The 14,852-nt window shown below is 33.0% G+C and overlaps 1 protein-coding gene across 2 annotated transcripts; it reads right to left on the bottom strand.

The window, feature by feature from the left end:
• Positions 1-9,260: 9,260 nt before the first annotated feature.
• LOC130821152 (glycylpeptide N-tetradecanoyltransferase 1-like) lies at positions 9,261-13,762 on the bottom strand. Of its 2 annotated transcripts, none has more exons than XM_057686814.1 (3): positions 13,606-13,762; positions 11,075-11,155; positions 9,261-10,719 (listed from the first exon to the last, which is right to left on the bottom strand). In XM_057686814.1, exon 3 carries the CDS (start codon positions 10,697-10,699, stop codon positions 9,404-9,406), a length of 1,296 nt encoding a protein of 431 aa, XP_057542797.1. In that variant the 5' UTR covers positions 10,700-10,719; positions 11,075-11,155; positions 13,606-13,762; the 3' UTR covers positions 9,261-9,403. The 2 variants fall into 2 exon arrangements, with proteins under 2 accessions (XP_057542797.1, XP_057542806.1); XM_057686823.1 differs by having other exon boundaries at positions 11,075-11,162; positions 13,606-13,753.
• Between the last annotated feature and the right edge of the window lie 1,090 nt (positions 13,763-14,852).

Below are 14,852 nucleotides of genomic sequence, written 5' to 3'. Positions count from 1 at the left end.
CTTTCAAGAGCTTTGACAAATAAAATTATTTTAGTGGATCATAGTTGATTACATTATAATATTACCTAATTTAGAATATGATTCTATGTAAATTGGAGCTACATTTAGTAAGTATTATACATGCTAGGATCAATTATTAACTACTGCCTTGAAATTTAATCATTTTCAAATAAACAGCCGCAAAGTTTTTTTTTTTACAAACAATAGTCTTCAAACACGACAGCGATACAACCATTTTGCCGGACCTACTAAATGACTGTTTACCAAGGTTAATGACCTTTGACTTTCAATTAATTTAATTAATCTAACCTAATTTACCCAATTTTCCCCGATTAAACACTTCTTCCCCAACCTCTCTCTAACCTTACCCGATCACCACCATTCTCCCACTCCAACACCACTACCACCACCATTAAAACCCCTCCTTTATTATTGTTGATCTTGCATTGAATTTGGACCCGATGATGAGGCCAAATTGGATTTTTTGCGGAATTAAATTGGACCCTTTATAAATTACTGAAATTGAAAAAGATATGATCAGATTTCTTTGATCTTGGACATGAATTTTGAAGGCTTCACTCACCTTTTCAACCCTTGCCCTTCAACTTCAATCAAAGCTTCACTCACCTTGATCTTTGTTGAATCTTGCTATATTCTCCCTTTGCTTCACTCACCTTGATCTTTGTTGAATCTTGCTATATTCTCCCTTTGCTTCACTCACCTTGATCTTTGTTGAATCTTGCTATATTCTCCCTTTGCTTCACTCACAAAAAAAAGAAGATAGAAAAGGAAATGCCAAGCATTCTCCCATAGAAACTTTATTATTCATCAAACTAAAATCTGAATTCTGAATTTTATTTTACAATGAGATCATCCCTTTATATAGGGCTTTGTATGCAAGAATAACGGCTATATTTGGCCTAACAAACTTCCTAAGCCTTATTAAAAAAACACGTGCCACGCAACTTATTAAAATCAGAAATTAAGAACAACACATGGGAACACTACACTATGACTTGGTCACTGATCTGTCTGACATGGGACCTTGCTGCTGATCCTATGGACTCTGTGTGGATCATTATGGCTACCCTTGGGGCTTGACTGCTTGGTCCATGTACCAAGATGCTATTCCTTGAGTTTTCCTGGTCATTAGTGCACAGATTTGTTCTCCAGGTGTCGTGCAAGGTGGGTTGGCAGACTGTTACTTCTGACTTCTGATTCTGTGGCTTTCCCAAATGTTCTGCTGTTGCTGTACTAATTTGTGCACTCATTCTTCTCTACTGTAATGACGCGTTTCTTGCACCCCTTCTAATATGTTGCTGATATTTCTGTTGCACATCAGGTTGCTACTGATACATGAATAAAACCTGATCAGCTTTGCACAGCTGCTGACCAGCTTCACACACAAACTCACAAGTGCTTCTATGATGAACGCACTGCACTATTCAGGCATACTGTGCACGTGTGACACAGCCACTTATTTGCTTGCACACGCTATTGTTGATGAATACTACTCCCAAGTATATGGTCTTGAATGTGTAAGAAACCTGCGCCATGTCAAACATGATACAGATCTCTACAACAATTTTCTCATCAAAAAATCAACTCATACTTAGATTGATTTCAAAAGAAAAACCCTTATTGGAATTTTCATTTTCATGAATCACATCAACTCATACTTGTAAATATAACTCTCAAAAAAATTTATGGATTCTTCAATTAAATAAAAGTTGATATTAAAAAGTTGAAAAAGATTTATGTATTCTCGATAGCAACCCGCAGCAGCAACAAATTGGCGGAAATCGTACCACTGCCTGCTGTTCAGATCCAAGAAAGGAGGGAAATGTGAGTACATCTGTGTAACACCCTGAGATTTTCTGACGTTATTAATAATTTTTAATAACTTTTGGGGATTTTATAATTATGTTAAATTAATTTAAAAGTAGTTTTAATAAACTCTTTTCATATACGAATTTAAATATTAACATATATTTATATTAAAAAATACAATTACGATTTCTAAATAAAGAGGTTCGAATCAAAATAATTATTTTATTTAAAATGTGTGAGCACACGAAAGTGAGTTTTTTTTATTTCAGGCTCGCAAGAAAATGAACCTAGGTAAATAAATAAATAAGTAAGTGTATAAATAATATAAAAGGATAGGTTAGGGTTGTGAGTACTCCTTTCCTCACTCACAAAGAATCACGCCTTCCTTCCCTTTCCTTCTTCTTTCCTTCTTTCCCTCCTTTCTACCCTTCTCCCTCTATTATGCCACCAGGGCTGGCTGTGTGCCGCCCCTTGTGACTGTCAGCCAGTTGCACGGCACCTCCTGCAAGATTCCCCAATTTCGGGCCTTGGATCTCGACCCTCACCACAGCAGCTGCGCTGCGTTTTTCCCAACTGGCAGCCACACCACAGTGAACAGCCGTCCACCCTTCCACCACCAGCAACCGCTTCACTCCCTGCGGCCAGCAACTAGCAGCTGTGACAGTAGCAGCCTTGAGCTGTGACTCCATCCACCACTACAGTTACCCTCTTCACCATTTTTGCTAGTTTTAACATTGTAAGCCATCTCTTCTATTTTCTCTATTTAATTTTCTAGTTTTAATTGGAGTTTTATTAAGTGTATTGAGTTTGATGTTGGTTTTGTGTTAATTTAATTGAATCTTTTTGGGGGTAAGAATTTGATTGATGAATTGAACATATTTATGATTTAGAGTTTGAAGTGTGATTTGAAATTATGGGTGATGTGTTGGTTTTATATTAGTTTCTTTGAATCTTAGTATGGGTACTAATTAAATATGTTATCTTTAAAAACGAAATGACTAGGGTTTGAATTTAGAAATGAAATCACTAATGATGTGTGTTTTATGCTATATTTTGGGTGGTGCAATGATTGATTAAATAACCTTAAAAGTTGTTTTGAAACTTAGTCGATTGATTGTTGTTGTGATAATTAGTAACGGTGATGATTGTAGCTGATTATGGAAGTGATTTTGATTGTTAAATTGGGAATAATAGTTGCTAATTGTTGTGGTTTGATTGTTGCGAATTACAAGTACCCTTATTAGGTTGTTATTGAAGTCATAATGCATAATGTTAGTAAGGCTATGAACATAGTGTCAACTTGTTTAGAATTATTAAAGTTACTTGTTATGATGTCTTGATTATAGTTCTTCCTAACCTTGATGAATATAATAGATGATATTGCGATGTGATAAAATTAAGATTCGTCATTGTCGTCATATTAGCACTACATTAACATCGCAAGATTTAAGTGTGAATTGATATGTTATCTTAAAGTAACGTGGATCGATATAACTCAAATTGGTTAATGTAAAGGAATGATTCGCACGATCCCTTTTTCTCTTAAATTGATGGGAAGACTTATGTTGTGTTGAGTTAATGATTTTTGACTTGTATTGAATGAGTTGTGTGTGTGTTAGAGTAATCGAAAACTCATGTTGAATGGGTGATAGTGGTTACTTGGGCATTTAGTTTGGTATGGCAAAGTAGTTAAGGGAACTTATTAGTTCTACTCATAACTTATATAGGTGCCCATTTCGTAAGAGGAAAGTAGAGCCTTAGTTGGGTGATTTTGTGACTTTTGATTGTGTAGTGACGCTAACAGGTATGTATACACAGTAACTAACCCTTATATGCAATTTGCTTTAAGACATTATTGTTTATTGTGATAATATACATTGCATTGAAACTATGAGATACTAGTGAGTACACTTTATATGAAGAGCTATCGATTATAAAATCCTTGCGCTTAGAATAGCTATAGAGAATGAGAGTGTTAATAGGAGGCGGGGCCCACTCCCTTATTTATCTAAGAATTGGATTATGCCTTACTTGGAGTTAGAATGACTCCTTTAGAGGTGAATTTTATATTTTGTTGAGTGGCTCAGTAGGTTTTAGCATGCTACTATCCCAGGGCGCTCATTAATAGTCGAAAGTGGAAGTTATTCCCATCTGATAAAGTATTAGATTATGATTAGCTAGCGTGACTCAACTAGATTATGTCCGGTTGATTTAGTAGTCCCCTAGGTGAGGTTTGACGGGACCACCGTAAGGGGGGTATGAGCATGCTTGGGTCACTGGGCGCCAGATGGCCGATACCGCCCCTTGACCGAGGTGTTACCATGCAAGCCTTGCAAACCCCAATATGGTGGCCTCTTCACTGGTTTAGTACCCCAGTGTATTAGTTTTTCCCGAAGGTAGGACCCGAGAGGGTCAGCTGGAGGGGGCATGAGCTTATACTTTGCCATGGGCGCCGGATGGCCGATAACGCCCTTGGCCGTGTCACTATGCCAGGAAGTAGAGAAAGATCCACTAATGGAAAGTTATTTAGTGATAGAAAGTTTATTCATTGATCGAAAGTTATTTAATGATAGAAGGTTCATTCTTTGATAGAAAGCTTACACATTGATAGAACGTTTACTCTTTGATAGAATATTTACTCATTGATAGAACATCTACTTATTGATCGAATAATTTATGCTAGTGAGAAGTGTGCCTAAGTTAAGTTACCTCAAGGGTATTACAGACTATGATCATACTTACCTTAAGATAGACAAGCTCTATAAGGTCATATGTTAGGTATTCTGTTAATGTCTTGGTCGAGTTGATACTATACGTGTTTTGCAAGAGTTTATGTTTGAAAAGAGGAGCGTGAAGACCTGCATTTTACCAAAATAATAATAATAATAATAATAATAATAATAATAATAATAATAATAATAATAATAATAATAATAATAATAATAAAATAATAATAATAATAATAATAAAAATAAAAAAAATTTAAAAATTTTTTTTAAAAAAGTAACAATAATAAAAATAATTAAAATAATTAAAATAATTAAAATAATTTAAAAAAAATAATAATAATAAAAAAAATTATTTAGAAAATTTTTTTTTTAAAAAAAACACATGGTTCGGGTTGGAAAGAACGTAATGAAATTAAGAAGTATAAGTGTCCGATAAACGGTTACTATCTGTGCTTGCGTCTTATGAAATCATCTTATGTTGTTTTATAATATATTGTTATCTAGTAGTTAGCCTTGTTATATTTGATGCTAGTAATAGACGTGTACGTGTTTGTAGTTAGCCTTTGGTCTAATGTCGAGCAGCAGGAGGATCATAGACAGGGGTAGCAGGTATTGTACCTTCTTTTGTATTGCATTGCATTGGGGGAGAGTGATGATGGCGAAGCATAACCTGTGTCATACCGTTATCTTTCGATTTTGTAGCTCTTGTTATCTTTTGTAAACTTTAGTTGTATATGTTTTGTTATGATGCCTTGTGTCCTCCCTTGTATAATTTTATTTCTGCTGCGTAGTTTATAACTCTGTATGGTTTTAAGGAGTTAAGTCATTTTAAAACACAAACGTCGACACTGGAACCACGATCCATGCTTGGCATGTTGATTTGATAAGCCGGCGACGAAGCATTCCACCGTGGTGTGAGATTTTAAAGGCAATGATGCCTTAGATTAGTTTAATGGTTTTATTTTGTTAAGTGCTCTACCACATGTTCGATTTTTAGAAGAGATGTTGTCGAAATTTCCACTCACCTTTTTAAAGTTAATATTTAAAATTTATCCAAATTCTTTTCCTTTTCTTTTATGTAACACCCAAATTTCCTCCCGTCCCTTACGGTTTTGGTTTCTTTAAGGGGTTGAAAATTCAAGGGTGTTATAATTTGGGTTCAAAAGAAGGGATTTCAGTGGAACAATTTGAGGATTGTAGGACGACTATTTTTTCGTAAAAATTAAAAGCACTAAATAAAAATAGTAGTTTTTCTTAATTATATCCTCGTATGTACTCTAAAAAAATGGAAATGTTAAATATATGTTTCTCAAATCTGATGAAATTCAACATCGTAAATTTTACTTATTGGTTTAGTTGCAACATCAAATTTTACTAAGAATAATTTATGAATCGGAGCTTTAAAATTCCGCACTAGTGCGAATTACAACCTTAAAAAATAAACATATAGGTCGTAATTAGCACCAGTGCGGAATTTAAAAGCAACAAATCGCAAATTATTCTTTTACTAATTTTATTAAGGCATTTAGCTGAACTGTTGAGATGAAGAGGTATGAAGATGGGGATGAATATCTCATTTCTGGAGGGATATAAAGGCTTGCAATGTACCTCTAGAAAGCTTAGAGTGTTAGAAAAAGTTTCAAAGTGGTACCACTCAATTATATAGGGTATAGCTTAGGTAAATTAGTGTCTCTTCTAGATTATGCAAAACTATCATTCAGCCTGACCTTTGTACAAATCTACACTCTTTCGACCGAATTTTCGAAAGAGTTACCCTATAAGGATAATCACAACATTTGTTTTTTGAAAAAATATCGTTAAGATGGGGGTAAAAATAACGTCAAATATCTTTTATTTTTTTGTTAATTTATGTGTTTTAATTTTTAATTATTTAAAAATACGAGGACAAATGGGATACTGCCACATAGACAACTTAACCTCTCAAATTGGTTAAACCCTCAAACTTAACAGTCAATTCACGTTTTCTATTAAGTGGTATTCATTTGCAGAGAAATATATTACATGTAGTTTTTTGCAAATAAAAAAAAGAATACTTAAGGTAGTTTTTTGCCAATAGACCTATAGATAGGGTAGTTTCTTATAATTTATTATTATTATTATTATTATTATTATTATTATTATTATTATTATTATTATTATTATTATTATTATTATTATTATTATTATTATTATGATATAACCTTATTAGTTGCTAAAGTACTACTCTTAGCTGGTTATTCAATCTAACTTGAAATTTGTTATTAAATATTAATGTATTGAAATTTTTATTATCACGTAAAACAATTATTGTTCTTTTAACAAAATAAAGAGTAGAATAAAATAATTTATTAAATGAGATTTATTAAACTAAGTTTAAAATAAAAATCAAGTTGTTTAAAGTTATGTCTCTTTCACTCTTTCCGATTTTAAGAAGTTTTGTCCTCGAAACTTAAAAAAGAAAGCTTTTGTTTTAAACAAACTATATAGCTTTAGAGAAAACAATAATTAAATGTCATTCAAAATCAAAATAACAAAAGGAAAATCATCGCTTATTCTAAATATTATTGCAAATAATAACGCGAAAATGAAACTACAAATACAAGATGATGTTTGTAGTGTCTCCTTTGTGTATGGCAATGGACTCCTTGCTTGAATGAACCACGAATCGAACAACACCGTAGAGAAAATATGTTTGCAACGATAAACGTCACTCATAAATCTTGATATAGATTGAAGACGACTACAAGCTTTTCTATTGTGATATTTCCTCCATAAAGGTACTTGGGTTAAGAGAATGGAAACTCACAATGAGATACAATCACTCACTCCAACCGATTAGTACAAACTGATTGAACAATAAAAGAGTTTATAACTCTCTTTTATGTTTCAAGAGATTGAAAAAAATTCTTTTCAAAAAAAAAAGAGATTGAGAGAAAGATGAACTTAGAATTTGATGTTCAAGATGTGATCAAAAGTGTAAATGATTTCATGCACCAACTCTTATTTATAGAGTAGCGTAGCGATGATTCATGCAAATCCATTTACTAATTATATCAAGTAAAACATTAGTTCATAACAACACAACACTCCATGAAACAAAATTTTGATCCACAAACAGATGCACTGTTCTAAGGTGCTCGAACGAGCATATGCCCAGACCATCAAACAGAAGCTCAGAAAACAAACTGACAATGCTTCACTGAAGTGTTCAAACGAGCGCTATCATGCTCGGACGAGTATGTGGTCGAGCAAGCTCTAATTCGTTCTCATTGTTACGTTTTTGCTTAGTTATATTTTAAGCCTTTAGATATTGTACTACATGCTCTAAATACTCAACAAAGATTATCTGCCATGCATTATCTTGAAAATTCTACAACTACTTGATTTCTAGTTTCAAGGATTTGAGTAAGAGTTAATCAAATCTTTACTCTAACTTAATTTCTAGCACCAAGGGTAAAATTTCTCAAAAAGGCAATTGTAGATTCAAAAACTGAAAAAGATTTTCTTTGAAATGATCATTGGTTAATTTTTGTGCAAATGAACTCTTAAATCAAGTTGAAGTCCTCAATTTCATAACATGGTAAATAATCATCATCCAAAATGATTTTCTCACCCTACAATAGTTGCATCCTAGATTCCTTTGTTTTGAGTTGCTCACTTCGTAAAATTTCATATTTGTATATCTTTTTGTCCTCAACAAAATGATCGGTGCACCGTTAAACATTGTAAGTATATTCAACTATTTCTCCCTAAAAACATTCATCTATCAAAATTCTTATTCAGATATCAATGATTCAATACTTATCAGATACTTTTGTTACTACCATAAGCCTTTGTAATTATTTCATTTATTCCAATCATGACTAATAAGCTTTTCATTAATTCATTTTCCGTACTTTTGATACGCACACAAACTCACTCAAAATCGTTAATATTCATTCATATCTCTTGGAAGAAACTCTCTTCACCAATGATATATATGAATTCACCATATGACCTAATAACTTCTTTATTCATTTGTTTGATTCCTCAAATTAAATTACAAGATACTTGATATATATATATATATATATATATATATATATATATATATATATATATATATATATATATATATATATATATATATATATATATATATATATATATATATATATATATATATATATATATATTGGAAAATATTTTTAAAAAATGACATTATCAGTAACAAGTATAATAAAACGGAAGAAGTAAAAGTACGTTTGACAAACATCAGCAAAACAACTCAACCGGTTTTCTTTACTACACAAAATAAAGTAAATTTGAAAGGAACACATAATTTGAACAAAAAACTATAGATTTGTCCTGTTTTCTGCAAATGGAAGGTTTACTAGTCCCCTCTTGTTCTGCAAGTACAAAGAAACAAGAACAAAATTCATCCAACAGAAACACCTGGTTAGCAAATCCTAGATGCACCCATAACATCCATTGTCAAAAATATTTCCGCAAAACGCTGAACAAAGTACTGAAGAAATTTGCACTCATTCTACGCTGTTATAGATGACAATGTCAATGATAAACATAAAATATTACAAAAAAAAAAAATTAAAAAAAATAAAAAAAAATTAAAAAATGACAATCAAACAAAAGAAAATCCTGTCACTGAGCAGCAACCAAAGTGCAAATCAAGTTTAAGCAAATGAAGGCATACATAACTGATACCTATTAACTGCAACAGTAAGTCAACGCAATTTCTATTAGAGAACAAAATTTGGAAAATAGAATCCAAAATGCAATTCCGTAATACAAGGCCTTACATGGATATGGTGAAATGCAATTCCAATAATGTTAAGAAACTCAAATTACAAGAGTACAAGTCCCAGTTCTGAAGGCTTCATGGGATTACTTAAGCGATAGTTGAAAAGATAATAATGAAGCTTTCCATCTCCAGGCCCGAATTTGAGTTCCTTGAGGAATGTCTCATTCTCCATGACGTCCAGGGCGTTAAAAACATCGTAGTCCTTGGTCTTTGCTATGATGAGAGCATCATTCATCAACTGAATCAATGAGGTTTTTGTAGCCACATTGTAGTAAGAATAGGCAGCCTTCAGAGTAGAGTAATTTGCATTACCAAGGATAGTAGAAGGGAGGGTGTAAAAGCTGACAAAATCTGTGATCTCATGGGTCAGAGGACTTTCCACAACATAGCCATCAACTACGTTCTCTTTAGGAAGAAGCCAATGCTCAACATCATTTTCATCAAACTCGGGTGCCACAACAAACTGCTTTAAATAACCCCTCAGAAGTCGAGTAACTGCTGGAACATCACGCAGTTCCATCTTCCTAAAACCTGGTGTAACCGTAGAATCTGGTAACTTATAGAGCTTAATAGTACGACTCATAGTCATTCTCGGGCCAAGCCTTGAAAATCCAACATCAATCAACTTCTTAGGATTAAGAGACCTATGCCAATATTGACAGCTTGTTATAGGAGTTGGAATGACAACACCAGCAGTATAAGCAGCCTGCCATATATTTTCCAGATGAACCCTTCTAGTCACCTCCTTAATCATAACAGGTGCAAGCCTCTTTGACCTGAGCTTCTTATGCACACACAAGAAATTAACCTCAGCCATGGTAACAACCTCATCACGAACACATATCCTTGCAGGCACACCCGTAATAAAGGCAACCAGCTTTTTCGAGGCCTTTACCCGCACACCAATATGCCAAAACTTGTAATGGCCAGGTGGACGAAGCGCCCACTGAAGAAACTCCTTAGAGTAATTGAACCTAAACATATTCTCATCATCTTCAACATAATTATTTGTCAGAAGATTGTAAACCTCACTGCACATTTGCTCGGTATCCATATCACATGTAATCCATTCATAAGGCGCAGGCAAGTTATAGGGCTCTTGCTTGACTTCAGACAATGGGGTAGGTAGCTCAATCGGGCCTTCAGGCAAACTCGAATCACCAAGATCCTTGAATTGTCCAACAGGTTGTGTTTCCCAAAACTTGTGTCGATTTTCAATAAATAAGGACTCTTGAACCCTACGAGATATCGCGTCAATGCTAGTTTCAATCATCTTGTTTTCAGCATTATCATTGTTTGGGTCTCTGTTATCACCTGTCGGTGAAGTGTTTTCCCCCATTATTGCAAATCAGGGTCCACCTATATTTCAAATTGGGAAAAACTTTAATTTATGGCTTGTTTTATCCAAAAACATCAACATCATATAAGGGCAGCATTTGTGTGGCTTATATCAAGCCATCATTCAATCTCATTTGCAACGCTAGTTCATCCTCAATAATTACCCGCAACTAAACAAGTTTTCTCCCCTTGGTTTAATCATGTTTAGTTTTATTTCCGAAGCCTTAGTTCATTTAGGATGTTTTAGTTTTATTTAATTTCTCGTAATTAACTTGAAGTATTTAGATTCTAGTTGTGTGTTTTTTATTCTATATGACCAATAAAACAAATTAAAGAATGAAAATAAATTTTAAAAAGGGGCATAAATAAATCATACCTTAAAAGAGGAACAGCAGCAGAAATGAAGTGAGTTGAACCAGATTGAGTAACGATCTGAGTCAGCAATCGCTTACTGAAGCTAAAGACTCCACGACAACAGGAATTAGCAGCCATACAATTACCAATTGAATTATCTCAAATAAGAAGCTTGATGAGAAAGAAAAATATAGGTAAAAAAGAAGATTAGAAATGAGTAGAATGGAAGATGTATATCTGAATTTTAACCCTTCAACCAAACACTTCCTTATATAGGCAGAGAAAAGATTTGAGCTACCAAACTGAAAATAAAAAAAATACTTTCTTTCTTTCTTACATTGCAGCTACCCCCGTACTACCACATCTTGGGATGGCTGATTAACAGTGATGAATGTTAGTAAACACCGTCATGTTTTCGTTTTGTCGTTACTTACTGTAAGGGTAACGAATTTGATGGACAATTAGTTTTGTCTTTATGTCGTCAGCTCTGATTCGGACTTTTTAGAAGAGTAGATTTTGGATGAGATGATTAGTTGACACGTTTATTACTCATACTTCTATTTTGTATATTCGTGGAACAAACTTGTGAATATGACATCATCATTATTTTACGGTTGGATAAGGTTATGGGACCGCAGGAGTCTAACTTAGCTTTTTTTTTTGAAAATAGATCAATTTAAACACTCAGCTCTAAACAATTCACATTATTTTGAAATTAGAATAATTTAAAATGTAAAGCATTGTAAAACATTATTTCACACAATTGACGTAATGAAAAAATACAACAATAATTAATAGCAGCAAATACATGAATCATTATATTTAAAAGGGAGAATAAATAAGTAAACAAACAAAATAATGTAATCAAAAAACAAAATAATGTCATTTGAGTTCAGGGTGTTAGAATATAGTTGGGTGTGTTTTGCTTACGCTGGTTTGTAAATGGAGGCACATGGTTTGAAAGAGAAGTTAAAGCAAGGAGCAAGCCTACAAGATGCATGGTCGCAACATGAAGGGTGCAAGCGTGAGCATACAGCTGATAGGCACATGTGATAAGTCCAATAAAGGACCTGTTTAGTTTCTGATATAACAGAAACTAAGTTAAATAGCTTATGTGTACAGCTGGCTTAAGGCTTCCTTATTTAGTCTTAAAATTAGGTGTTAGCTTTCTTGTTTCTTGAGGATCATAGGCTATATATATGTGAAGCCATTTTCATTTGTAAAAACTTAGTTTTTGATTTCTGATATTCAATTTCATTCATTTCTCTCAATTGCCTTGCAATTGCATTCTAGAGGTTACATGCACTCTTCAACATTGATCTCATTCATTGAATCTTAAAGGTGAATTCAGATTTCATAGGTGACTGAAGCCTATTAATCACATTCATCAGAGGTTCTGGTTGCATCAGATTTGGTGAATTTGTTATACATTGTCTTTTTAATCCAAATTACTGGTTGGTTTTTCATATCACCGCCCATAATTGGATCAACATGGAAAGAATTGGTTGAAGATCATGGAATCATAGAAACAACATGCAACCCACCCACTTTCTCAAATAATAACCCACTTGATCAAAAAAGCCTCTAACTACTTAGAAGTGAAGATTATGACTAGAAGTTATCTCATCATGGACGGATGTTAGATGCATCATAGAGGTTATGGAAAAGAGAAGTTCCTTATTAGCGGAGAGTACAAATCGGTTTTGTGTAGCCAATATCGTGCACCATTAGGTTTTTTAAGGAGTTTGTTTTCATGCTTTATTTTTCGATAAATAATTCACTTCTATTTCATTTCAAGGTAGAAAATTTATGATATGAAAAAAATCGAGCCTTTGTGTTTCAAAACCTTAGTTGTTTTTATGATTTTTGGATTAGAATTATATTTGCAAAAGCTCTTATGCTTAGTGTAATTGGGGAATAAACTGGTACCTTAAAAGTCTCTTAATTTGCTAAATGGATGTTTTAGTGAGTTTTGAGTTTAGCCAAACCTATCTCTAAATCATTCATCAAATAAATTCTACTGGTGAATATTTTATCCTTTGAATTCAATTACATTCATCTTGCATTTCATCTCTTTTCTCTTCACATTTTCGCCTCACATTCAATCAAGGATTATTATCTTTAATCTATACTTTCCTTTATTGTTTCTTTTATTCAATATTTCTCACGCCTCGAATTAAGCGTCATTTGGTCTTCGTTGTCAGCTTGTAAGTTTCCCTAGGGTGTAGGCGATCTTACGACACCCATTGAATAACAGAATTCCTAAGACCCTAAAATCTAGGAAATAGGGAAAAACCTGATTTGCTTCAGATATATTTTCAATTAATATAACAATAAAAACACAGCTAGTCAAATGCTAACAATTTCGATCCGAAACAATTAAAACAAAAACCAGTAAATACATAAGAGAAAATCATCGTCAACCAGAAATACTCTTGATCGAATGACAAATTGTCTCCGCCAATTGAAAAAACCCTAAAAGTTAAAACCAGAATGCATCTAAATAACGTTAAATGATTTAAGAATTGAAAGCGAGGAAGAAAATTAGTGTACCTGAGGCGACGAAAAGAATGAACAGAAGACGGCGGAGAAATTGAGAGAGATAGGAAGATTGGCCCGTCGGGGCCCTAATTCTATTCCTAGCGTTCAAGGAAAAAACATGAGAAATTCTCTTCCTTTTTCCTTCCTTCTAACGGGACTACAAGAAAAAAACGAAATCCATTGTATTATCAATTGCTTAGTAGGTAATTAGATAATTAAATTAAAAAATCACATTTATTTTAAATCCCTAATTTTACCTAAGAATTAATAAGAAAACTAAAAGCCCTAAATTATCTTAATAGATAAACATTTAAGTTATAAAAGCCTTTTATCCAAAAAAAATATAAAACCCTAATTTTTAAATAAAATAGATAAACTCATAAACAAGATTAAAATCAACAAATAGAAATATAAACATAAAGCCCTAATTAAGAGAAAAGAAACTCATAATATACAGTGTACTGGATTTGCCGCCGGTGAGCAATTGCTAGCTTACTACTGCACCTACCGAGTGTCGATTGTTGATGACGCCTAACTTATTGTTTCGTGATTCGAAGATGGGAGGGAAGGGAAGGTTATTTTTCTGAACATTGGAAATGGGTGGAGAGGCTACTGTATTTTCTGAATATGGAAAATGGGAGGAGGCTACTATTTTTCTAATAAGGGGAATGAAAAATTGGATGGTCGAATGCAAAGGTTAAGTTATTAAATTAGAAAAGCCGAAAAAATAGTAGAAAAATAGTAGCCTCCCCCCATTTCCCATATTCAGAAAATACAGTAGCCTCTCCACCCATTTCCAATGTTCAGAAAAATAACCTTCCCTTTCCTCCCATCTTCGAATCACGAAACAACAAGTTAGGCATCATCAACAATCGACACTCGACACTCGACACTCGACAGGTGCAGTAGTAAGTCAGCAAATCCAGTACACTGTATGTTTATGAGTTTCTTTTTTCTATAATTAGGGCTTTATATTTCTATTTCTATTTGTTGATTTTAATCTTGTTTATGAGTTTATCTATTTTGTTTTAAAATTAGGGCTTTTATAATTTTTTTTTTTTGGCTAGAAGGCTTTTGTAACTTAAATGTTTATCTATTAAGATAATTTAGGGCTTTTAGTTTTCTTATTAATTCTTAGGTAAAATTAGGGCTTTAAAATAAATGTAATCTTTTAATTTAATTATCTAATTATCTATTTAGCAATTGATAATTGTAATTAAACAGTTACAAAATTTAAAAGTTGTATACTTGATTGATTG

This window comes from Amaranthus tricolor, chromosome 1 (genome assembly GCF_026212465.1).
Source record: "Amaranthus tricolor cultivar Red isolate AtriRed21 chromosome 1, ASM2621246v1, whole genome shotgun sequence".
Taxonomy (NCBI): Eukaryota; Viridiplantae; Streptophyta; class Magnoliopsida; order Caryophyllales; family Amaranthaceae; genus Amaranthus; species Amaranthus tricolor.
The sequence above is the reverse complement of the archived record's forward strand: the minus strand, read 5'-3'. Positions and strand labels throughout refer to the sequence as shown.